This window comes from Panthera pardus, unplaced genomic scaffold, assembly GCF_024362965.1.
Source record: "Panthera pardus isolate Hobbes unplaced genomic scaffold, ASM2436296v1 HiC_scaffold_16, whole genome shotgun sequence".
In the NCBI taxonomy this organism is placed as follows: Eukaryota; Metazoa; Chordata; class Mammalia; order Carnivora; family Felidae; genus Panthera; species Panthera pardus.
In genome coordinates this window covers 42,139,418-42,166,768 of record NW_026526721.1, presented here as the reverse complement: position 1 = coordinate 42,166,768, position 27,351 = coordinate 42,139,418, and the positions used below count along the sequence as shown (strand labels likewise).

Genomic DNA, 27,351 nt, shown 5'->3' with positions numbered 1-27,351 from the left:
TGAGGCTTATAGAGGTTAAGCAATTTAAGTTACAGAACTAGTGATAGAAGTATTGAGATTTGAATCAGGCGTTTCAGTTCCAGATGCCCCCTTAAACATTACATAACATTTCAAATGTGTATGTCTAAGCACAAAAAGTAGGGGTTATATTGCAAAAAAACCCAAAACGAGCTGTCTCAAGGTGATGGAATTGATATATTTCTCATTTCCTTCTCAAAACATATTTTTGCTATAGTTTTTTTTTTTACACCATAAATGCAAAAACAAAATAAAAATGTAGATGATCAAAACTATCCCATTTGTTTCCATTCTCTCTCTTCTCTGTCGCCTTCCTGGAGTTACTCGCTTCTAGACTTGATGAATGTCTTCATCCCCAACATCAGAGTGTCTCAGCATGATTTTTCCATCTTAGCTCGGATACCCTGTCTTCTGAGTCCTCAATGTTCCCCGGCCCCTGAGCCTCTCACCCTAGCTCGCTAGAGGTTTCCACTGCGTTTAACTTCCCTTCTCGGGCAAGTTCACATTGCGGAGGCTGGGAACGAAACGCAGGAGCTCGGGAGCGGGCGAGGAAGGTGTCTCCACCGTGTTTACTAGGCCTCCAACACTCTCCCGGAGCCCTGCCCCCCAGCGTCGAAAAGCTTCCTGGAAAAGTCCTCGTTATCACTTCCCCTCTCGGGCTGGGGGCTGGGAGCGGGCGGTCCCCCCGCCCCCGGCTCCCGCTGTTCCACCGGAGCGCTCGCTCGCAGGCGCCGCCGCGCCGCAGTCCTCGGAGAGCGGCGCCCCGGCTCGCAGGTCCCCGCCGCGCCGCGCCACGGTTCGCGTCCCCGCCCGCGCCTCCGCCCGCTCCGCGATGAGGGTCCTGGGTGGGCGCTGTGGGGCGCTGCTGGCGTGCCTCGTGCTAGTGCTCCCCGTCTCCGAGGCAAACTGTGAGTAAGCAATAGCGTCCTGTCTTCTCTCCCCAGCAGCGCCCTCTGAACCGGGAGCCCTGTCAATAGGATTTTCTCGTCTGGGGCTGCAGCCTGCTAGAAAGTTTCCAGTAAGTCCCGACAATCTCCGGGCTGATGGAGGCAGCCGGGGATCTAGCGGGCAGTGTAATGATGGGGCAGGGGCGATATTGCCCTGCTCTGGGAGTCAAGCGCTGCCTACAGGACAGATTCAAGAACCCGGGTGACACTAAATATCAGTGAAGGAATTACAACACCTACCCACTGGCCCTCAACAGCTGAAGTTCCCAGTCAGAAGACAGGGATGAGCACCTTCCAGTATAACAATAGGGGGGAAAGGGCAACCTACTATATTTTATACCCTTTGTACAAGTGGCTGTCCCCAGGCAGCACCCCTTGTTGCAATTTACCTCCCTTTTGCAATTTCTGGACTTTGAGCTTGGTTTGCTTATCTCAACATTGACAAAACAATTGTTTTAGGATCACTGCTGGTTTGCATGGCAGTAGGCAGATGTCATTTTCTAACCTTGAAATCAAAAGGACTGTTAAATGTTGTGTTTCTCGGATCATTTTGTACTATTTTTGACACTGTCACTGATCTGAGGTCATGGCATGAATTCTTTGTACTTTATTTTTGTATTTCCAGTTCTTTATGTTCCCACGGGTGGATTCAAGGCAGGATATTGAGTTTTCTCTGTAAAGTATATAAGGAATATTGAGGCATTTAGTACATTTTGATTGCCTGTTAATTTGTTTTCTAAAGTTTAAGCATACTCCCTGATTAAAAATGCTTACTTGTGCTACATTTTATTCTCAGGAAATGGCATGGGAGAGATAAACTTTGAATTGCAAAAACGTTTAGGCTGCTTCAAGCTCCTGTGGAAACTTTTCAAAGATGGTAATTTTAGGAGAATTCAGTAGGAATTTACTAATATTCCACTAGTTTGTATCAGTTACTGATCAGGATGAATGAGGTATTTTAAAATTCTAGTTTACAGGTTAAAACATCATCTGTTGATTTTATATTAAAGAGCTACAATAGCAGCATTTCTATTCAAACCACTGTCATTAAGCCTATATGTAGACCACATGTATGAATTTATGATTTATATGGTTCATTAGAACAATCAAATATTTGCCTGGTAACCAGAAAGAGGCAAAAGTATCTTCCAACATTCACTCCTTGTCATCGCAAACCCTTTCTTTCTGTAGAGATTGTTACATTTTCATTGAATCTAGACAGAGTTAAAAATGATGTGAATGTCTGTATGTATTACACACAGGTAATCAAACCATATATATGAAGAGATGCACTTGTTATATACAAACCCTGATAGAATAGAGAAATTAATTGTACGAATACATCACATAAAGCATAGTTGGCCTTATATTGCCTTTATTTTTAATAAATATGAATAGTTTCATTGGATTAAAAATAATCTCTGGTTAACTGATGAGGAAACCAAGATACAGCTGGAATGTTTTTACTCCCTAAGATTTTAAATTTGAGATAGAATTAGAACTCTAAATATTTGATTTATAATTCATTGGTTAGTCCATAGAGATATAGTTGCTATTTCAAGAAAAAGGTTTACAAATCACGGTTTTAGTTTTGAGAGTTGTTAGAATTGTCCAGTTCAACATCTTTCTTTTAACAAGAATTGGTCAGAGATGTTAACTGAATTTGCAGACATTTGTATATACGAAAGATTTTTAATATCTCTTATATTTAGAATAAATATGAGAGAGAGACAGAAAAGGAGAGACAGATTTAAAATATATACTGTCTACATGTTTCATCATTTGCCACTAAGAATTGTGGTGAAGAGAAATAGGAGAAAAGAGATCTTCTCTGACTAGTTTGGCCCTATCCAGAGTTCCTCTTGTAGGTGGATATAGTGAGTGTACTCTTAACATTACTGACTCATATTTTTCTTCTCCTTTTCACTCTCTTCTCTCCCTAACTATTCCATTCACTGTTTACCTGTATTCTCTTATATTCCCTTTATTTCAGAGTTCAAAATGTTGCACTGATGGAGAGACATTTTTAAGGTTGGGGTGAGTTAGAGACAATTTCTGCTACAACCACCACAATACCCTTTGCCACATTCTCTTATCATCAATTCTATGCCAGGTTACATAAGTACTGCTTCATAATAGACCTTTTCTGTCCACCACGTTCAATATCCTCTTCACACCTAAATGATCTGTATTTAAATTTTCGACATATTATGAGAAAAAAATGAGAAGCTTGATAACACAGATATCAATATTCTTTAGGTACAAGCAACAGTAATGAACTCTTGCTAACTAATGCAGAAAGAAAGAAAGAAAGAAAGAAAGAAAGAAAGAAAGAAAGAAAGAAAGAAAGAAAGAAAAAGAAAAAACGAAAGAGAAAGAATGAAAGAACAAAAAAGGAATGAAAGAAAGAGAAAGGAAGAAAGGAAGGAAGGAAGGAAGGAAGGAAGGAAGGAAGGAAGGAAGGAAGGAAGAGCAAGCTGAGTGAATTTATTGGAAGACTACTGAATGGCATGGTGAATAACTCGGCCTACAGAAGCCAGGAACTTGGGCATTTCTGTGATCTATACAGTGGGAACTCATGCACTCACTGTTAGGAGCTGCCATCAGATGACTGGGTTCTAACTGCCTTCTAGTCCTGGGTGTCCCCGCTCATGATCAAAATTCCTAGGAGAGAGAGCTTGATCGTTTTGGAGAGTCCTGTGACTGACAGGTCACTAGAATCAGGTGAAGTGCCCCGACAGCTCCAGCGAAGGGATGCGTCCTGCAAAGGAAGCAGAAACAAGAGAAGTCTACACATTCTAATTGGTTGTACAACATTCACATATGCCCTTCTTTCCATAAACACCATTTGCAAATATTTCAAGTATAATGCAGATATTTTTCATATAATGCAAATAACTAAGGTACAGCAGAAAGGACCTCCTTCTTAGAAGATTCCAGTCACCACATCCAAAGAGGGAGGCTCAAGGCTACCATTTCCTAGTTTAGGGGATCATTGAGTGATGTGTCTGCCTCCTCTCATGTCAATGTGCTATGCCTTGTGGATAAAATGGTACATTGTAGTGTACCAATACTATAATAATAATAACAACAACAATAATAATATAACAATAATAATCAAAAGACAGCGAGGGAATACAAGTACTGACTTTAGGGTGAACTGTCTTTCTTTCTTTTGAGCTGGACCTTGTATTTACGACCTCCTCCTTCACTACCCAATTCGACTTGTCTCTTGCTTTCAGGTAGTTCCCTTATGTTTGATTTTTTTGTCTGCTCTCTGAGATGAACCACACCCTTATTCAGGAAGAATCTGAGCCTTGTTCTAGCTGTGGTCGGTTGTATCCGTCTCTTTGACAATTTCTATTGTGCATAATAGTCATCTTGAGGGAGCAGCACTCCTTCTAGCCTTGATTTATATGTGGCAACATCACTCTTTTGCCTTGATTATTGTCATACCAGCACAATCTTCTTAATTTTTTTTTCAACAGGAATAAGGAACTTGAAATGGCTACATAACAGTCTCAGCTTCTAATTCAGTGAAAATATATTAAGTCCCATGGTGAATGCATTTCTTCTTGGTTTACCAATTTTGAGATGAACAAGGGAAGAAAGCAAAAACACTGGGAATGGGTCATTGAATTAATTTCTTAGGCTGCTGTAACAAAGTACCACAAACTGGGTGGCTTAAACAACAGAATTTATTGTCTCACAGTTCCGGAAACTAGAGGTCTGAGATTAAGGTGTCAGCAGGATTGATTCCTTCTGGGAGCTGTGAGGGAGAATCTGTTTCATGCCTCTCTCCTGGCTTCTGGTAGCCTCAGACATCTCTTGGTTTATCGATGGCATTTTCCCTATGTCTTCACATCATTTTTCCTCTGCATGAGTGGTTCCATTGCAAATTCCCCCTTTTGATAAAGACATCAATCATATTGGATTAGAGTAGACCTTGTCTTAACTTGATCATCTGCAAAACTGCTTTTTCCAAATAAGGTCATATTTGTAAGTAGTGGGGGATTAGGTCATTACCATCTTTATAGGGGGCACCTTTCAATCCATGACAGTCAGTAAGCATCATATCATGACAACTACTTCTTCCCTTTCTACCTTTATTCCTGACCTGTGCATTTTAGCTTTAGGGGGAAAAAGCACTAAATTTTATGATGTCTAGTACAAAACATGTACCACATTTTTTTAAGTAAGCTCTATGCCCAATGTGGGTCTCAAACTCACAGCCCCAAGATCAAGAGTCGCTGACTCTACCGACTGAGCCAGCGAGGGGCCCCCAAAACATACCACATCTTTTAACCACATTTTGGAAGATAGTGTTGTGTCTGAAAAGGCAGTAACAGAACCTTCAATAATTGGTCAGTCCATCATGCTATAAGGCTAGCTCCTTTCAGGTATTAGGGTACACAGTAGGACCCATGAACACCATAATCAACATCCTATTGATGTATTTCCTTAACCGTGGAGTTAATTCTTTCGTTAGAGGTAAAGTTGTGTGGTTAGCATAAAGCATTAAGTAAGCCTAACAACAGTGATACCGATAGAAAAACTAAATCTAAATACAGAATAAATATCTCTGTGTCTGGGAACAGTGTGCTGCTCCTGCATGATAAAAGAGCCCTAATTAATCAACCATTCACCAGGTATCTGATTGGATTTTGCAATGCGTCTAATCTCTAACAGCAGAAGGAATGGTAATTTTGCCGGCAAATGTGGTGTCTTTTAGTAGTAAGAGCCTAGTAGATCTGAGGGAGGAAAAATCTGTATAGCTGAGTCAATACGTAGTCTCCATCCTTGCCACCTGGTATGTGTATCGAACAACAGTAGACCCAGTGACACAGCAAGTGATAACCCGAGATAGCCTTAGCACCAAAGGTACCCACGGACTTGTATATTTGGCCTTCGTGGCATTTTAAAGATCAGGAAATTTCATCTAAAAAGTTTGTGTTATGACTTCTCTTGAAAAACAACTAAAGGGGGAGCAGCCACCTGGGTGGTTCACGTTATGATACTGTGGTTCATGGGTTCAAGACCCACATCCCCCTCTGTGCTGACAGCTCAGGGTCTGGAGCCTGCTTCAGATTCTGTGTCTCCCTCTCTCTTTGCCCCTCCCCTGCTTGTGCTCTGTCTTTCTCTGTCAAAAATAAACATTAAAAAAAAAATTAAAAAGAAAAAAAAGGAAAGCAAATAAAGGAAGATCTGGTCATACCGGACACACATTCAAAGCTGCCTTCTTGAGATAGAATATACTCTATCCAGTTAACCACAATTCTAAGCATCCCCTGTCATCTCTCATTAAATTCTCTTCTCTTATTTATGGTATCTATCTAAAACTTGTAGATTTCTGAGTTTGTGACCCTTGTACTAGATTGCCTTGGAAAGGAACACAACTGACAATCCTTAAGTGGATCATTCTATCCCCTCTTATTATTAAGAACTTCTCTGGTGTGGTGCTATGTTGTGAGTATTCAACTGGAAAAGAAATATTCTCAGCTCTGGGCAATTCTTTCCAAACTTCCTTGTCTCTAGCTAGACCTGATATCTAGCTCTTTTTAGGTCTCTGAACAACTAAGCAGACCATTTACAACCATTTAGGAAGCAGAATAGATCCTGATCTCATTCCAAGCAAAGTGGACAATGAGAAATACTGCTTATATGTCTGCCCATTGTGAGGTTTTTGTTTCTCCAGAAATTCTATTTCTCCTCAGGATTCTATTTCAGCCGCAGGGAGGCTGTAGTTTGTTTATTTGTTCATTGTAAGCTGTATCTTCATAGCAGATCTACCTCTTGCTCATATTGGTACATTACAAAGAAGTATCTGTAAACTAGAGATTTCATCTTCCGTGGGTTGATTTGCATCTTCAGTAGGTTGGTCATGGGCTTTCCCTCCTAAGGCTGTAAAGGGAGCTTACAGGAGGACTTCTTCAAGTTAGAAAAGTGAGCAACCTGCTCAGGCCACATAGTTTTGCCTTTAGTTCCATCTTGTTTATACCATTTGAACATGTCACAGTTGAACTGCCGTCATAACTAAATTTCTGGCTAGACGGAAAAGGTAGCAGCCAGTTCACGATGAGCTATTTAAATCACATGGTCACCAGGTATCCTGTGGTCAGATTTGCAGATTTCACTGAGGTCCAAAAGGATGCCAGGAACAGTTTGTCAAGGGTAGACTAGTTACTTGCAGAAAGAAATGTGACTTGCTCTCTAATCAGAAGGACCTCTACGGAAATTCTTCTTTTGGGACTTGCTATGGTACCCGGTATAGGACCAAAGTACCCTGCCATCCTATGGACAGTTTGACACAATTGGGTCTGATGGGTCACTGGCTAGTCTGACTGACAGACTGCTTGAATTGAACTTTGAAATACGTAGAGAGCATTTTCTTATTCTGGTTCCCATCTACATCTGGCACCTTTTGGATTCATAGGGTAAACAGATCAGAATAGAAACACCTAAAAATAGAATATGCCTCAAAAATGAGGGGTCCACAAATATGTATTCTTCCACCTTAGTGTTGGACACCTAGGTTTATAAAAGGTTGTCTCTCACTTTGGACAGTAATATTCTAGCATGACCAAACTGTTGCTGAAAATAGTTCAGTGCTCTCAGGGGAATGGATCAGTTTGGAGTTTGAGTTTTATTGGACACAATAGGTAGTTTTAGGTAGTTTTAGTACACAATTCCCATAATCAACTGACCCCCGTAAGCTTCAGTTCTAATGAGAAACCTTAGATTTTAGATGCTTTGCTTCCCTAAAGGCCAATATCTAATAATCACTAAAGGTTTTTGGGATCTTTTCCCTTAGTGCAGTTACCCAATAAAGTTAACTTGCTTTGGAGAGAACAAGGAGAAAAGTTCACAGTATACAGGAGGGTTCTTCAAGGGCATCTCTCCTCTCCTCCATTCGAGAGGTTCTGGATCCATCAACTGACTCAAGATTGGTGATTCAGGAGACGTGGCGATTTCTTTGTATTGTGACTGAAGTACAGCCTCTGTTTGCTAACCCACTGAGTTTTTGGATAAAAAAAACCCAGTGAAGAACTTTGTGGGTTGTCTTCCCATCTCATTCGAGGAGGATCTTCACCTGTTAATTCTTTCTCCAACATTCAATCACTACAACACCTTGACTTTGATTCGTGTGAATATGGGCTGCCACCTAAGCTCAGCCACCCACCCCCCAGGTTCTTCCCATTCCACCTGAGATCTGGGAGCCCATTTCTATTGCAACCTCTCCTACCAGCATTTCTGATCCAGGGAGAACAGCCAGTAAAATCCCTTTTAGAAGGCCCAGTGGGTTCCTTAATAATTATTTCTGTGATAATCTTGAAAATGCCTTCTTTTATTTCATACTGGGAGGTGGGATGGGTAAGTGAGGAAGTGAATAGGTAGGAACAATGTGACAGATTCAAGCCAGAATGTCTGTCTCCTAGTCTTTGTGAATTCTTGCTTTAATACTATGCCAAGGAATGTCTGGATTTTCAGTCATTTCAGGGTGTGCCGAGGTTTTGTCTAGGATGGCATTAGCCAACCAAGCCACTGTTAGAACTGAAACTGGTGGCCCTAGCTAGCACATGGGATGGAATCGGCAATATTAACACATTCAGCCTGATGGAAAATTACACGTGCCTTTTGTATTGGTTTTCTATTGTTGTATAACAAATTACCGCAAACGTGGCATCTTGAGACAGCACAATTTATTATCTTGTAGTCCAGGCTCAAGTCCAGGGACCTGCTCAGGGTCTCATAAAGCTAAAATCAAGGGGTCCACCAGGGCTGAGATCTCATTTGAAGCGTCCTCTGCCAAGTGCACTGATCTCTCCAATGAGAGGAAGGAGAAGGGAGAGCAGTGTAGGAGGTGGACTTGCGTGCTGAAGTGACAAAACTCACTTCTGCTTATAGTTCTGTTAGTTCCAACCCAAGGAAGCACATGGAATATTTGGTCAGCATTGTTTCTGTTACAAATTCTTTCCTCTAAGGTTAAGATTACTATTTCTTCCTCTAAGAGAAACACAAATACTTACTGCTTATTTTACCTTTGGTAATATACTTACAAAGTGTGAGGTTGTAATAACTACTTGTTAAATAGGGAGGGCATAATTAACTGTGCCCAATAGACCTAAGCTGGGGACATACTATGATGACAGTGAGTTGGTGGTTAATGTAGCAAGGTGAAAAAAAATAGGGTAATAGGTGATACTGAAATTATTTCTTGTGAGAACTGTTACTATTTTAGATTGAAAAGTGGCTTTAGGTTTAGAAAGTGAAGTCCTGAACACATGATCTATAGCTTTGCTGTTCTAGAATAGTTCATGAACCAGTAGTGGGAGCATTACCTGTGAGCTTATTAGAAATGAAGCCTCTCTGGCCCCACCCCAGACCTACCAATTCAGAATATGCATTTTAAGAAGATTCCAGGTAACTCCTATGCACGTTTAAAATTTGAATCATGTTTGGTCTATAAGGAGATAGCAGAAAAGAGTGATCAATGGTTTTGCATAAGAAGTGAGCAGAAATTTACAGGGGTGGCAGTAGGGGATAGCAGTAGGAGGCAACCAGGGATACAGAAGGGGAGAGGATGTCAGAGAAGGGAGAAAAGAAGCGAGCACAAGGCAAGAGAATGCAGCTTGTGAAAAGGTCTCCAGGAAGAAATTATTAGATGTGAGATGGACAGAGGACCTTTAGGAACTGGCTTTTTTTTTTTTTTTTTTTTTTTTTTTGAGACTCAACTTTAAATTGCAAAAATTGCTTTAATGTAAACCATAGCCCTTCGTACCTTCCCCCTGCCACCTACCCCCAGTGTTTCTTCAGAAGAGGTTATTTCCGCATTTAAGTTGGTTAAGAACCAAGAGAAGAGTTCCATAAGATGCAACGGAGTTGAACAGTTTACTGAAAGCTAACACACTGAGTGAGTAGTGACTCATGAGAACCTCAGCTACAAAAGAATGCAGAAGTCTTAAGAGACGTTTTATCAGGTAAGTGATTGGGGTTTTGGTCACCAGTCAGTGAATCAAATAGCGCAAGATGGAGGCACCTGGGTGGCTCAGTTGGTTAAGCATCCAACCCTTGGTTTCAGCTCAGGTCATGAGCTCGTAGTTGGTGAGTTCAAGCCCTGCATCAGGCTCTGCTCTGTGAGTGGGGAGCCTGCTTGCGATTCTCCCTCTCTCCCTCTTTTTCTCTGGCCTTCCCCCGCTTGTTCTTGCTCTCTCTCTCTCTCTCTCAAAACAGATAAATACACTTAAAAAAAAAGGTCAAGTTGGTATGTGACATTAGCAAAACTCAAGCTATTTTTAAATTGTTAAGCTTTGATTGGGGGTAAATGTTTTGTTAACACTAAAAGAAAAAACTCACCTTGGTGATGCAAAAACAGATAGTAGTCTTGACTCTTTTTTCTATTAAGTGAAGCAAATCCTTTTTACCTAAATATTCCTATTTTATTGTACATATATTTGGGAAATACATAAGTAAATAATTATAATAATATTAATTAATTAACAATATTAATAATTCATTAATTTTAGACAAGAAAATACTGTGCACACAGAATATTGGAAGAAAATGGATAACATTTTAATAGTGAGTGTCTTTAGAGAGTAGAGGCATGATGCTTTTTTTTTTATTTTCAAATTTTTATTTAAATTCTAGGTAGTTAACATACAGTGCAACATTGGTTCCAGGAGCAGAATTCAGTGATTCATCATTTACATACAATACTCAGTGGGAGTTATGATGCTTTTTATTCCTTGTTTACCTTTTTGTTTTTATTTTATTTATTTTATTTTTTTTTCCCCTGGGTCAATCTAATTTAAGTTTTTTAACCTTTTTTTTTTTAATATATGAAATTTATTGTCAAATTGGTTTCCATACCTTTTTGTTTTTAATAACTATAATAAATTGTGTTATTACTCTAGTATAGGAAACAACCTCATATAAGAGTTTTGTTTATATTATATTGTTCTAACTATAGAAATTGAATCCTCCAGGCTTGAGGGGAAGTGAAGTAAGGATATTTATCTAAATAGATTCTGAGTGTTTCTACAGTAAGTAAAGTAATATAAACTGGTTCTAGGCCATTAGTAGAATTCTTCTTAGTCCTCTTGTTCATTTTTTTTTGGAATCGACTTTGAAAAGACACATTCAAGAAAAATGGCTTTTAAATCTTCATAAAAATGGTGAAATTATAACTTCATGTGTTTGTGTGATAGTTTCCATATTTCAAAATGGTGTCTTTGGCATTTTCTCATTGAGTTTTACAGCTGTTCTGTGATTCACCTTCCCATCTTTAGGAAAATGCTACCTTTACTCCCCCTCTACAGAAGTTATTACCCCCTCTTTCTTTTCCTGCTCTCATTTGAACTTCTTGAGGAAGTAGTTTATTCTAGCAGTTTCTATTTCCTTTCTTCCTTCTGGTATACCTCCCGCTGGTATTGGTGATGGGGAATTTTAATGGTGATCCTATTGTTAAACCAACTACATTTCACCTCTCATCGCAAATCATGGTAATTATTATTAATAAGTTCCTTGCAACATTTGACACTATTGAAATTATCTTTTTGAAATTGACCTCCTTTTATGTCTATAAACATTATCTTCAACTTTTCTTTCTCTCCTGGGACACTTGGGTAGATCAGTCGGTTGAGCATCTGCTCTTGATCTCAGCTCAGGTCCTGATCTCAGGGTCATGAGTTCAAGCCCTGCTTTGGGATCCGTGCAGGGTGTGAAGCCTGCTTAAAAAAAATTTATTCTTTCTTTCTCTATATATGTGTGTTACTAATTCTACTTCTGTTGTTTTGTTGATCTCTGTTTTTCCTTAAATATTAAAGTTTCCTTGGCTTCCACTTGACCTTCTAGCCTCATTGAACATCTTTTTCCAGCTTAAACTACCAGCTGTATTCTACCAACTCCCTAACATTTTTAAACCATTCAAGTAATCCATGATTAATATAATCTAATTTGGGAATACAGATATTCACTGTAATATTGCACTAAACAAAAAAATAAAATCCATCTGTAGTTCATTAGCCAGAGACCAAAGTATTGTTTTGCTTTATATTCTTCTAAGCAACCTTGTCTGCATATACACATTCTTAGAAATTAAATAAATACAAGAATGGAATTGTGCTCTAATACTATTTTTTTCTTTTATTATTATTATTATTATTATTATTTTTTTTTTTTTAATGTTTACTTTTGGGAGGGGGTGGGTAGGGGCAGAGAGAGAGGGAGACACAGAATCCGAAGCCGGCTCCAGGCTCTCAGCTGTCAGCACAGAGCCCAACGCAGGGCTAGAACCCACGAACCATGAGATTGTGACCTGAGCCTAAGTCAGACACTTAACTGACTGTGCTACCCAGGTGCCCCTTTTTAAATTTATTTTGTATTTTATTTTATTTTTTTCTAATATTATTTTGAACTTGATGTCTCACCTAAATATATGATGCACCAAAACCCATAAAATATCTAGGAATAAACCTAACCAAAGAGGTGAGAAATCTATATACTGAAAACTGTAGAAAGCTTATGAATGAAATTGAAGAAGACACAAAAAAGTGGAAAAACATTCCATTCCCATGGATTGAAAGAACAAATATTGTTACAATGTCAATACTACCCAAAGCAATCTACACATTCAATCCAATCCCTATAAAAATAACACCAGCATTCTTCACAGAGCTAGAACAAACAATCCTTAAATTTATATGGAACCAGGAAAGACCCTGAATAGCCAAAGCAATCCTGAAAAAGAAAACCAAAGCTGGACGCGTCACAATTCTGGACTTCAAGCTGTATTACAAAGCTGTAATCATCAAGATGGTATAGTACTGGCACAAAAACAGACCCATAGATCAATGGAATGGAATAGAGAACCCAGAAATGGACCCACAAACATACGGCCAACTAATCCTTGACAAAGAAGGAAAGAATATCCAATGGAAAAAAGTCTCTTCAGCATATGGTGTTGGGAAAACTGGACAGCGACATTCAAAAAGTGAAACTGGATCACTTTCCTACCATACACAAAAATAAACTCAAAATGGATGAAAGACCTAAACATAAGACAGGAAGTCATCAAAATCCTAGAGGAGAAAATAGGCAAAAACCTCTTTGACCTGGGCCACAGTAACTTCTTGACATTTCTCCGGAGGCAAGGGAAACAAAAGCAAAAATGAACTATTGGGATCTCTTCAAGATGCAAAGCTTCTGCACAATGAAGGAAACAATGAGCAAAACTAAGAGGCAACCGATGGAATAGGAGAAGATATTTGCAAATGACATATCAGATAAAGGGTTAGTATCCAAAATCTATAAAGAACTTATCAAACGCAACACCCAAAAAACAAATAATCCATTGAAGAAATGGGCAAAAAACATAAATAGATACTTCTCCAAAGAAAACATCCAGATGGCCAACAGACACGTGAAGAGATGCTCAACATCACTCATCATCAATGAAATACAAATCAAAACCACAATGAGATACGACCTCACACCTGTCAGAATGGCTAAAATGAACAACCCAGGCAACAAGAGATGCTGGCGAGTATTTGCACCTTTTGCACTGCTGGCGGGAATGCAAACTGGTGCAACCATTCTGAAAAACAGTATCGAGGTTCTTCAAAAAATTAAAAAATAGAAATACTCTATCACCCAGAAATTGTACTACTAGATATTTATCCAAAGGATATAGGTATGCTGTTTTGAAAGGGCATATGCACCCCAATATTTATAGCAGCACTATCGACAATAGCCAAACTATGGAAAGAGCCCAAATGTCCATCGACTGATGAATGGATAAAGAAGATGTGGTATATATATACAATGGAATATTACTTGGTGATCAAAAAGAATGAAATTTTCTCATTTGCAGCAATGTGGATGGAACTAGTGTGTATTATGCTAAACAAAATTAGTCAGAGAAAGACAGGTATCATATGACTTCACTCATATGAGGACTTTAAGATACAAAACAGATGAACATAAGGGAAGGGAATCAAAAATAATATAAAAACAGGGAGGGGGACCAACCATAAGAGACTCTTAAATACAGAGAGCAAACTGAGGGTTGCTGGAGGGATTTGGGGTAGGGTGATGGGCTAAATGGGCAAAGGGCATTAAGGAGGACACTTGTTAGATGAGCACTGGGTGTTATGTATAAGTGATGAATCACTAAATTCTATTCCTGAAACCATTATTATACTATATGCTAACTAACTTGGATGTAAAATTTAAAAAATTAATTAATTAAAAAAATAAAATTAAGATATGATGGCTTTCATATCCATAAATTCTGTCACACTTTAAAGTAGATTTATAATTTTCTTTCATATAGGTTCATCATAATATATTTAACCAAAAATGTATCTTTGGAGATTTACATTATTTCCAGTGTTTTGCTTGTATCAATAATACTGTGATGAACATATTCATAAGTGTTTCTTTACATTTGTCCATATTTATTTCCTCAGATTAATTTCCTAGAAATAGAATGGTTAGCTGAATGTCTAAAGGCTTTGGGTATATATTGTTAGATTTCTCCCCGGAAATTTGGTTTTAAAAGTAGATTTTAAGAGTCCCTAATTCCTCTCATCTTTACCAACATTAGACATGAACTTCTTTTTAAATTTTTGTCAGTGCAATAGGGATATAAATGGGGGTGACTTTCTTGGGGTGGGAGAGAAAAGTAGTCCATTCTGTTTTTCAGTTTATCCATTAACTTTTTTATTTCAAAATCGTATTTTAATTCTCTCCTCCCTTTTCATAGCAGCCTACTTTTGTTTTATGGATGCCAGATCCTCTCAATTTATTTTAGGATATTTAGTATACATTTTTAAGTTATCTTTTGTGTCTTTAATACCATCTTTATATGAACATTAGTATTTCTCATCAGCTCCAAAAATTTTTCTGCCTGTACTTACATGATAATTTCCTCTCTCCATAGCCTCTGTTTTCTTTCTAGAACTCTTCCGGAATTGATCCTTCATGACTTTGACTCTCATGTTTGTATATCTTTAAAATTTTGCTCTATATTCCAGGAGATTTCTTTAACTTTTTCTTTCAAACCTTCTATACTGGCAATCATATTGTAAATTTCTTGAAGTATTTTTTTCTTTGATTTTACTTTCATCCTTTTACGGATTCATTATCTTCTTAAGTCACTATGATGATATTCATTAGACTTTAAAAAAGTTTTTTTAAAGTTCTCTTCTCTGAATTACCTGTTTTTTCTCATATTGGTTTTCTTTTTCATGCTATTGGTAGCTGTTAATTTTTTTCCTCCATATTTCTGAGGATTCTTGGTTGTCTCTTCATATTTAAGCAACAGTACTGGGTAGGCTTTAGGTGACTCCGTTGTGTGGCTTCCTGCTGGTCTTTTTTTTTTCTTTCTTTCTTTTTTTTAAAGGGAGAGTTAGCAGGTAGCTCTACATACACTCATTACATGATTCATTTATACAATTAATGTTTATTGAGCCTACTCTAAGTGTACTGCTTCATGTATTTTGTGATGTACTGGGAAACCAGTGCTGTGTCATTGCTGGACTTTCAAATTAATCTTCTGCTTCTAGTTGCCTTTCTCCCACTCTCCCACTAAATGCTGTATTACAGTCTTTCTGAGCTTTTATTTCCCAAAGGCAAGAGCATTCTTACTTCTGTTATATCTCTATGGGTGTATTTTGGGTCAAGGCTTCCTCTCCCTTATTTATTAACAGGTTTTCCTCAGCTTTCCAGCTTCTGGAGAATTTGTTAAAGTTCTTATCTGCCAAAGACCCTTCCCATTGTCTCAACTGTTGTTGTTTTTTTCCTTTTTAAAATATCCTGCAGTCATTTTAATGCTGTCTTGGATAGAGAACAGATAAATGCTCTTTAACATCACTAACCATAAACACCACTTTCTATGTCTTTAAAGAGCATCTAGAAATAGTCACCAACCTTCTTGCCTTATATATTAGTCTGCTTGGACCACTCTGACAAAAATATCATAGACTACATGGTTTAAACAAGAGAAAATATTTTCTCACAGTTCTGGAGGCTGGAAAATCCAAGGTGAAAGTTTTGGCCACTTTAGTTTCTAGTGAGGACTCTCTTCCTGGCTTGCAGACCTTGTTTTCTCACTGTGTTCTCACATGGCCTTTCCTCAGGGCCCACATGCTTGCAAGGAGAGAGAAGGGGTGGGGGGCCGGGGGTGTGTGTGCAAGCTTGCTAATGTTTCCTCTTATAAGGACACTAATCGTATGGTATTAGGGCCCCACCCTCATGACCTCATTTAACCTTAATTATTTCCTTAGAGGCCCCTTTTCCAAATACAGCTGCACTGGGGATTTCTACTTGAACATATGAATTCAGGGCGTAGGGGATGGGAGGTGGACATAAACATTCAGACCATAATACCAAACATTCAGTCCATAATGCCTTGTCAAGTGGAACACAATTGCTTAATTTATTATTTTTGTTATTATGGAATGAGAGAGGTAGTTTTTTTTTAATTTTGTGGCTAACTTTTTTAAGTGAGCCTGAGTTTCTGTATGGTAAGTGTACCTTTCCTTATTACTTGTTTTACTATCCTTCTTGTTCCCACTCCTTATCCCAATCGCTTTCTCCCTTTTTTAAAAGAAATTATGTTATTCCATTGTTATTTAGACTGTATCTTATAGCGTTTTAGAAAGTCAACAAGGGGCTAGCAAAAATGTAAAAATTGAATTCTAAGCATTTATTCAATACTATAGCAATATTCCAAATAATCTCATTTTCACATCAGCACTTAAAGAAAAATATATCCTAGGAGTCAAAGGAGAAGCATCTAGAGTCTTTCTAAGTCTTGTTTCATATCTGGGAGATATTGCAGGAAGTAGGATAGTGCAGAATTAGGCCAACTCTTTCATTGTTGCCTTTAAAAACGTCCAGGAACAGTTTGCCTGTTGCTTTTCCAAACATAAACACAGACACAGGCCAGTGAACTAATAATATTAATTGATGCTATCCTAACAAATAGGTCAAATAGAACAAAAACACAACTTTTCCTGGGCTGTAACCTCTTGGTACATGACGTCAAAATCAGATGGTGTTTTGGTGTCCTAGTGTGTAGGAGATAAAAAAGACAAGGAGAGCTGACTGCGTGAAATATCTTGTGCACGTCATAAAAGAGGCCTCCTGCTGTAGCCTCAGGAAGTATAGCCTGCAGTGTGGTAGTCGAGAGAAGAAAAGAGAGGACTATAGAAAATTCTCCACACCTTGCCAAAATCTGAACTCTGAGTCCCTTCAAATGAAGTACCGTAATTTATCACTCACCAAGAGCAAACAAGTCAAATGAAAGAAATGATTAACGTAGTGTTTTGTTCTGTTTTGTTTTCTGGGTAATAAGCTGTCTTTTGGGTAGAAGTATTTGTTGTTTTGGAAGGAATAACTGAAATGTGCCACTTTCTCTGTCTATGGCTACAATCAAAGGTTTTAACCTTGCGTAAACAATAGCAGAGTGTTTGATTTGTTCTCCCCCATCCCCACCCCCCCTAGAATAGGGACTGTAAATTAAAGTCATAATTAAATCCTGGAGTAAGGAAAGGTCCATGTCACTCCAGTTGTGGCTAAACAGTTCAGGCATTGTTTCCCTCCTCATCCAGAATGGGGGTCGATGATCGCATTTTTTTTTAATGCCATCAGTGGCTTTTCAACTTCTAAATGAAAGCCGACCTTCATCTCTTCTAATCCAGATGTTTCCAGGACTCAGCTTTATATGTACAACAGGTAACTCACAGATTATTTCCTCTTTTTGTTTCCCAGATTTAAATTCTTATCCAGATCTATTCATTATACTCTTTTAAAGTATTTCTTACTGGCCTATTTATTGCTTAGTCGTCTTGAAGAATGGATAATTCACCTTTAGAGAAGACTTTTTTCTAACACGTTTCTAACCTTTAACATAAAAATATGAGAAGAATCAGTTGCTCAGCGGCATAGTCCTCATTGTAAACAAAAGTAAGAACTTTAGAGAAAAGTAAGTGTAATAGCTGTCTTCAAAAAATTGACTTAAAAAAAGATTGAAGTGTACCATGCATACAGACATAGCATATCTTCCTGAAAGCTAGCCCAAGCTTCTCTGAAAATTGGTAATAATTATACAGGCTGACAAATGCCTAATTAAAAATCTATCTTTGTGGGGGGTGCCTGGGTGGCTCAGTCAGTTGAGCGTCCGACTCTTGATCTCAGCTCAGGTCGTGATTTCATGGTCATGAGTTTGAGCCTTACGTTGGGCTTTGTGCTAGGTTTGAAGCCTGCCTTAAAAAAAAAATCTATCTTTGGTTTTTCATAGTCCCTGCAACCTTCATATTTTAAAATCTTTCCTCAATTAGAAATATTCTGTGGGAGAAATCTTTATGGAAAAAAATGAAACATTTTACATTTGATTATCATGTGATTATTTTAAATACAATTGGTAATATCTGGGCATATGTTTTCCCATCATTATTAACTAACAGTTTTTCTATATTACATGCAGGTCTATGTTTCTCAGGCTTTGACTAATGAAAACATGCCATTTCAACAGTTGACACATATGAGGCACAGTTATATCTCAGAGTATTGTCTGGTTGTTCTATTTGTACATTGAAAGCAATTTTCCCCTGCTTCATCCCAGACTGAAGCAGAAACAAGGATTCAAACACTCTGTCAACCCAAATTCTACAAGAGAACTCAGACACATTTTCTAGGGTAGTTTTTCATTCTTGGGATGCCAGATAAGTAGATCCTGGGGAAAAGAGAGACAGAAAGCAGAACTAAAAAAGAGATGAGCTTTTGGAAGGAGGGATGTGAGAACCAGCTTTGCGAAGGACAAGAGAACAGAATGGAGAAGATTCAGAGGATGGACTTTCCTAAAACATGAACCTTCTTCATCTCCCTTGTCTGAAACCTCACTCACATCTGACTGATCAGTTTTGGGCAAATTGCAGATCTGTGGTCCTCACCCCCGAACAGATGGTAGCAAGTTTGAAAACTTAAGTGGGAAAAGGGCCTGAGGAAAGTACCGCCCTGTGACCGTGGTAGAACTGAATTGAACACTGGGAAATTCTGTGAGCAGAGGCAATGCTAATACTTATTATTAATAATGCTTAATTATTAATAAGGATAACGCTTATCCTTATTACAGGTGCTTTGATGAAGTACCAATAACAATAAATTACTTTTTTGGAGATAAGACAATCAAATTTTGTGCTCAAAAAACAAAGATTTGCCCCCACAGAAAGAGGAACATTTGAAGGCTGTTAAGCAATGTCAAGAAAGAATTCCAGTTAATGTTTGAACAATGGTTGTTATTGACGTAGTTGTTGAACCTGCTATGGACACTGTTTGAAGAAGGGAGGACTCAGATAAGTTAAAAATGTGAATAGTTCCATCATTCTTCTAACTTGAAAGACTCTTAACTGAACCTAATAACCTGAAATTTTGAATCTGAATGTAACACATTTCAAGCAGCAAAGTTGAGTTTTAACAAAGGCTTACTTGAAATACTTCTTGACCCAAAGAAGTGAAACAAATGACTAGCCACAGTGTAGTAATGCAAAAGGAGAACATGTTTTGGAGGCAGGCTTGGCTCTGTGATCAGCTGTGTGAACTTGGTGAGATGAACTCAGCTTCCCTGAGTTGTAGTTTGTTCATGTATAAAATGGGACAATTACTGTCTACTTAGAACAATTGTGATTAGTATTGAAGGAGATCATTAAAAACAGCATACATATGCTTATATACCATGACTATTCTGATAAATAATGGAACTTTTTAATAATGGAGCAGTCCAGCAGGGTGGATGCTTTTAGGTGGATAGACGGAGGCATCTGGTTAAAGCACTTCTAACGCACATATTTTTCTCATCCTACAGTTCTGTAGTTTTTAATTCGGATCTGTAATGTCATGTTTATATTTTTTTGAGAAGGAATAGTAGACTTCTTTGAAAGCACACTTGTTAAATGGATGGGTTTATTTTCTAAAGGGCAGTAAATGTCTTATTGAAGATATCAAACTTGTCCATGCCACAGTCACATAATTTCTTTTTTTTTTTTTTTAAATCAAGTACATTGTGGTCATTTAGTGGCAGAATATACAGAGGAAAGAGCACTTTATTAGAAGGATGGGTATATTTGAATCCCTGTCCCATGAGACCACATCCTAACTCTATGACCTTGGGCTAAATCATGAAGCCTCTCTCAGCTTAAGTTTAAGTAACTCAAGGAAAGTGGGGATGATAATTCTACACTCTAGTTTATTTCATTATTTATGTGAGGATCAAAATGAAATAACATACACATTGAAAATTATTAAGTACCATGACAATTTAAAGCATTATTGGTTTGAACCTAGATGAAATAAAACATAAACATCCAAATCTAGACAAAATTAGTTTTTTATTGTTAGCTTCATTATCCTTTAGGACGGAGGTGTTAATAACTTTCCTTTTTAGTATTCCTCTAATCAATGGAGAAAACGAACCCTCTGTCTGTTTTTTGAGAAGCAGCAAATGGTAATGGATAGTCACAGGTCTGGACATTGGCATCTAAGTCCTAATTTTGCTATTATAACTTAGGGTAACTATCTTGCATGCTCTTTATGTGAGTTTCATCATCTCTGAAATAATGGAGGCTTTTTTGTTTCCTTCTACTTCTATAAACTTATGTAAGGATTCCTTTAAATGTCTACCTTAGTTCTCTCTGGACGCTTGAAAACCTTCCCTTTCACAAATGTGAATATAGTCTGTGTTATCAAACCTATTCCGTGTCCTGTAGCAGGGTCCCTTGCAGGGGACCAGATATTCTTAGATACCAATATTAAGATCTAAAGTCCAAAACTTAACATTCCATAAGGAAGAAATACCAAAGAGTGATGTTTATGGTTAGTTTCCTAAGTGCATTTGACCTTGATTTTTTGGTTACTTAATCACTGTATTTATCTTTCAAAGAATGATGCTCTTGCTTTCCCCAGAAAAACTTACATATTTGCTTTGAAGTTCAAAAGGGCCATGTTTTTGCTATATTTATTATAAAGTAGCATCCTTAAGACTATTTCAAATAAATGAAATAATTGGCCATGTCAGACTCTTTCATTGTGGATAGGACTACCATTTATCAGTCAGTAGCACACTTGGGAGGTAATGTGCTCACAGAAACCCATCTGTTAGACACATACAGCCTTGATTTAATCTTGATCTTAATGAACACTGATAAAAATGGTAAAACATAGAGCTAAAAATGTAACCCAGACACTTTATTTATTTAATCATCACATTTAAACACCTGTTTTGGCAAGTAGGAGAAATAGTAACATTACTTCCTTCCCTCTTGAAAGATTTTTGATTAATTAGTTCTTTTGCTTTTTTTCTTCCTTCTATTGTCATCTGTTGTGTGTGCCTTATTTACCAGGTAATAAGATAAATAAGAAAAAAACAAAATTATCTATTTATATTACTTGCTTATCTTAATGAAAGAACCATTTGTGGTTAAAATCAAGATTAAAAAATTATTTGTAGATTTTATTTTTGGTTTAAAAAATTTGTACTATAAAACAATGTTCTGTTTACATACTAAAGCAATGACACCAAAGCTTCATACTGTCTTTTTTTTTTTTTCAAATATAATTGCAATCAGTAGTTTGTCTTCTCAAACTCTTTTCTATGAATTTGTCCACGTGATACTTACATATCTACAAGTATGGCTGATATATATATCAGGTTATGCTATAGGTGTGGCATTCCACAATTTTCATTTTTAATTTTTTTAATGTTTATTTTTGAGAGAGAGAGTAAGCTGTGGAGGAACAGAGAGAGGGAGACACAGAATCTGAGGCAGGACATGGGGCTCCAACTCACAAACTGGGAGATCATGACCTGAGCTGAACTTAACCAACTGAGCCACCTAGGCATCCCAGACAATTTTCATTAAAAAAATTTTTTTTAATATTTATTTTTGAGGGGTGCCTGGGTGGCTCAGTTGGTTAAGCGGCTGACTTTGGCTCAGGTCATGATCTCGCATCTGTGAGTTTGAGCCCTGCGTCGGGCTCTGTGCTGACAGCTCAGAGCCTGGAGCCTGTTTCGGATTCTGTGTCTCCCTCTCTCTGACCCTCCCCCATTCATGCTCTGTGTCTCTCTGTCTCAAAAATAAATAAACGTTAAAAAAAATATTTATTTTTGAGAGAGAGAGTCAGAAAATGAGCAGGGGAGGGGCAGAGAGAGAGGGAGACACAGAATCCGAAGCAGGCTCCAGGCTCTGAGCTGTCAGCACAGAGCCCAGTGCAGGGCTCGAACTCACAAATGGTGAGTTCATGACCTGAGCCGAAGTCGGACACTTAACTGACTGAGCCACCGAATGAGCACACATTCTCATTATTCATTGTCTTAATGCTGTTGTTATTGTTTTAGTTTGCAAAAGTTGTCTATACATTCTATAATGTGTAATTTTTTTCCATTCTATATCATGAAATATTTTCCTCTAGTCTGTCGCTTGATGTTGAACTTTGTTTTATTACTTTTGTTGTTGTTTTTCAGTTGTTTAAAATTTGTTATATAGTTGATATTACCAAATTTTTTCTCTTTGCCTTCTGTATTTTGTGCTTGGTACAAGGTCTTCCTTGTTTCAAAGATTTCTATTTTCCTTTGTATGAATAAATCAAATGTTTTAGCCCATCAGGTATCTTTCAAATAGCTGATTAGACCGTACTCCTGCATTTCTCTATCTTTACAGAGATCATGTGGTTTTCCATTAAAATTGAGAAGGTTTGTTACTCCAGCTTTAAAGATGTGTGGTTGTAACTTTTGATATAGACATTTCAGCATGATGCTTTTTCCAGTATGGTCATAATAAAGTGAACATTAAATATTGTCTGGTATGTTTGACCTTGTGTGTGAACTTGAATGATTTGTGTGGATCATTCTACAAGTGCTATAGTTTGCACACCAAACCCGCTCTTTGAATTGTTAACCAAAGTGCTTATGTACCTGCATTTTTTCTTCTCAGTTCACCTATACTGAGTTTAAATGTTATGCAATTCACAATCAGACAATGATTTTAATTCTCACTGTTTAATAAAATATTTTAAGTGGAGAAATGAAAGACTTACTCCCCCCCCCGCCCAACTTGTTTTTTCCTTCAGTTTTGTCAAAGCAGCATGCTTCACAAGTCCTGATTAGGAAACGCCGTGCAAATTCTATGTTTGAAGAAACCAAAAAGGGTAATCTGGAAAGAGAATGCATTGAAGAACTGTGCAATAAGGAAGAAGCCAGGGAGATCTTTGAAAATAACCCGGAAACGGTAAGAATTCATGAAAGCTAATAAGTTAGCATACTAGCCATACAGTGAAAGACGGAACAGTTCCAGCTTGAATCCGCGTTCCCTTGTGTTCCTTTACAAAGTCAATTGTGTCTATCGCCTTCCACGTGTAACCACTGAAACATTTCAGTAGGGAGTACCTTCAAAGGAAAGTGGGCTTTGTTAGGGAGACACTGCTGCCATAGCCATGTGCTCTGACCAAACTATGATTTCCTTATACTTCAGAGTCAGCAATGGTTTTGACCTCATGGTTTATAAATACTTTCTCCCAACCAGAATTTGGTGGTATTGGGTAGATGGGGAAGAAGGTGTCTCAAGTGTGGTGTGTGTATGTGTGTGTGTGTGTGTGTGACTGCATTATCACTATACTTCATTAAATCTCTCCATTGGCATTTTTTACCAGGCTTTAGAAAACAAGGCCCTCTGATCCAGAGTTTGGTACATAATTGGTACCCAGTGAATACTTAACGAAGAATTCATGACTGTATTATATTCCCTGAGTAGAATCTTTAACAAAGATCCTTGGGATGTTTCCTGAGCCCACCTAATATGATTAGTAATTCCTGGGGTTAGAATATATATATTTAGTGTCTACATTTTTCCAAGTTAGTCTAGAAGAATTTAATCATACAGACCACTAAATATCATACAGAAATATGGAGCCCTCGACCTTATCTGTAGTCCCCCAGTTTCCCTGGGGGAGGGTGTTTTCTAATATGCCTGTGGAAAACAGGATTATAAACAGTGCCTCTAAAAGTTAGGATGAGGATGACCGTGAGAATTCAAATCGGATACCTCTCAGGGTTACCTCAGATACTTTTCCTGAGATGAACTATGTAACCAACATGAAATGAGGAAGAAGACATATACAAAGTACCTCCTTCAGCTTGGCAGTGGCTTCTGGGACCGTGACACTAGATGAGAGAGGATGAACAGGAACATTTGTCTATATTAGAGAACTTGTCCAAGACAGTAACAGCTTGCGTTCTCCACAGTTCCTCTTTAATCCTTTTACCTCTACATATTCTAACAGGTTCAAAGACATTTTTTCCCCCAAGATATCCAAGGAATCGTTTGTAATATTCTCCAGGATTAAGTCAACACATTTCTCTCTCAGTTTTGTTGTTTTGTGTGGGTAAGCAATTGACAAGGCAACAAAATTTTATTTCACACAATATAGCAGACCAGTACTCTTGTTGTGTGGGGTGTAAAATATTATATTGTTTATTATAGAAATTTAAATACCATAGTATGTATTTATATACTATACTATATACTATATTGTTATATACTATACTATAATATATATATACACACACACACACATATATGTGGTATATATAGCATACCTCCCTAGACTTCAACAATTATTAGCAATCAGCCATTCTTGTTTTGCCTGTTCTCTACCCCACCCAGTCTAATTTTTGTTTTGTTTTGCTGGGTTACTTAAGGCAAGCCTGCATCCCTGAGATATCATATTATTACATTGCCCATAAATACTTGAGTACATATGTCTAATACCATAGATATGTTCTGGTAGCTTAGCCTCTGAATAGCAAATGGAGAGTGAGGTAGAAGACCATAGTGGAGAAGATGGAAAGTAGTGGAGAAGGGAACCTCATTTATGTGCTTCCTCTCCTCCACTTTCTGACATTGGCCTCATATATGAAAGCGAAAGAGGACAGAGAGAGTAATGAAGAAAAGGGAGAAAGGAAAAAACATTTGTGACTGCTTCTCATTTTCTATCCCACCCCAGCCTCTCCCTGTCCATGCTGTAATAGTCCGCACTCCCAGAATCCACCCTATTGCTTACCTCTTCACTGCCACTAATACCTTCCTTTCCCCTCACATCATCTCTCTTTGAACCCATTCGTCGTTGCTTGTCCTCTTGGCTTTTGTTCTGTAGAGGAAAACACCACTGTTGGAATCACTTGGTGGGAGATCCCATCCTTATAAACTAGTAGGTAAGTGTTGTGTAGGTTTATATGTGAGAGGAGGCAAGAGTGAAGACTTTGACTCTATACTGGACCAGGTATGTTCCTTACTAGAGTATGTTTTTCTGTTGAAGCACTGGTTTTTTGTGTTACTAATGTTACATATTAGATATATTGTGGCTTAAGATGGCTTTGGGGAACCAGCCTAGAAATGTTACCTGCAGAAATCATTTTTAACATTTTTCTCCATTTGGTAAAGTACATTCCTTAGCCCAAATTACCGATTTACAGACAAGCTTTTGGTACGTAACCAATTTGTAAGTAAGGGATTACATGTACAGAAGATGCTAAAAGATAATGTTCACTTTAATAATTTCAAATTATGGCACTGTTATTCAGCATTAAATCTGGTGTGTGTCATCAGCATGACATGAAATGTGTCACCTGGGTATCTGATCATTATGGAAAAATTAAAGGAGTTACAAATAGAGGGCATATGTTATATTTAACATCTTCAATAGAGCCTGTTTTCAGATTAGAAGCTTTTGTGACATGATTTTATTGATCAATATTGAGTTAAGCTAAGCATCTTATTGACTTAATGTTATTAGTTACCTACTCTTGCTATATTTTACTATAGCAAAAATGTAACATGGAAATGATACTTATATGTAATATATTTGCATCATTAATACAAAACACATGATAAAATTGAGTTTTAACTGTATAGTGAAATTTAGGCTTGCTAAGATATATTTTTCTCTTTTCTTTCTTCCTAGGATTATTTTTATCCAAAATACTTAGGTAAGTTCCAAGAATCTTAATCATATAATCTTAGAAATGGAAAGGAAGTTCGATTTGATCAAGTCCAATCTTCCATCCATATATTCCATCCAATGTAATTTAATTTGCCTTGGGAGTAATATCTCATTTTATATTCAGTTTTGCTGTCCTTTTATTTAAAGACATGTAGAAAAATTTGAAATGGTTCTTTAATTACCATGTGGCATTTTGACTTTTAGCCTTTTTCATTCTCACATCTTTCTTATAAAGGTCTATGAGCTATTGATACATTATATTTATATATCAGGACATTCTTTATAAGCATGTGAACTTTCATGGATTACCTTTTAAAAATTTTTATTTAATGTTTATTTATTTTGAGAGAGAGAGAGACAGAGTGTGAGGGGGAGGGGGAGAGAGAGAGGGAGACACAGAATCCGAAGCAAGCTCCAGGCTCCGAGCTGTCAGCACAGAGCCCAACGTGGGGCTTGAACTCACGAACCGCAAGATCATGACCTGAGCCAAAGTTGGCGCTTCACCAACTGAGCCACCCAGACACCCTGGATTATCTTTTTAAAATTGATACATAATTAACATACATACATATGATGTTGGATTAGTTTCAGGTATACAACATAATATTTAATATGTGTATGTATATATTGCAAAATGATTACCCAGTAAGTCTAGTTAACATCCATCACCACACATAGTAAATTTTTTTTCTTGTGATTAGAACTTTTAAGATCCACTTTCTTAGCAACTTTCAAATATTATTAACTGTAGTCACCATCCTATACATTATACTCTAGGACTTGTTTACTTTGTAACTGGAGCTTATAGATTATCTCTTAATGAAAGGAAAGATCTCTATACTCCCCAGAGCTTATGACAGAAATCATCATAATTTAAATAGTTACAGAAATCATTACTAGTATCTCTCTTTGAAACATCATTTCACCATTCCCTGAAGTATCCCTACCCATGTTTTGCCTTTGAATACCATTCTGGATTCTCAAGGAGGGAGGTGGTATTTCTACACCCAAATAGATTAGATGATTTCAACTCAATAGACATGAAAGATAACAAGGCTCCAGTTTGCTTTAAGCAAATGTTGAGATATATTAATATTACTTGGGAAAGTTGTCAATATTTCCAAACAATAAAAGTAGACTATAATTTGCAAATCTGCAAAAATCCCCTTTTTCTGATGGAATTCTCTGTAGGTCCAACCTACACAGGCATGCTCTCCCTCCTCCTTTAGGCTCAGAATATTCACCATTTGTACCTCTTTCCACCCAGCTCTAATCCAAGCCAATTTGAGGGTTCAAGCACTGCAGAAATGAAAAATCTTCCTTGGAGAAA

At 37.6% G+C, this 27,351-nt stretch overlaps 1 protein-coding gene across 1 annotated transcript in view; it reads left to right on the top strand.

Moving 5' to 3' along the window:
- Positions 1 to 643: 643 nt before the first annotated feature.
- PROS1 (protein S) overlaps positions 644 to 27,351 on the top strand; it is a 69,523-nt gene continuing 42,815 nt past the window's right edge. Inside the window, exons 1-3 of the mRNA XM_019429961.2 lie at positions 644 to 926; positions 23,094 to 23,251; positions 25,983 to 26,007. Coding sequence (XP_019285506.2) covers positions 851 to 926; positions 23,094 to 23,251; positions 25,983 to 26,007 — 259 coding nt within the window. The 5' untranslated portion in view covers positions 644 to 850. The remainder of the gene's footprint in view (positions 927 to 23,093; positions 23,252 to 25,982; positions 26,008 to 27,351) is intronic.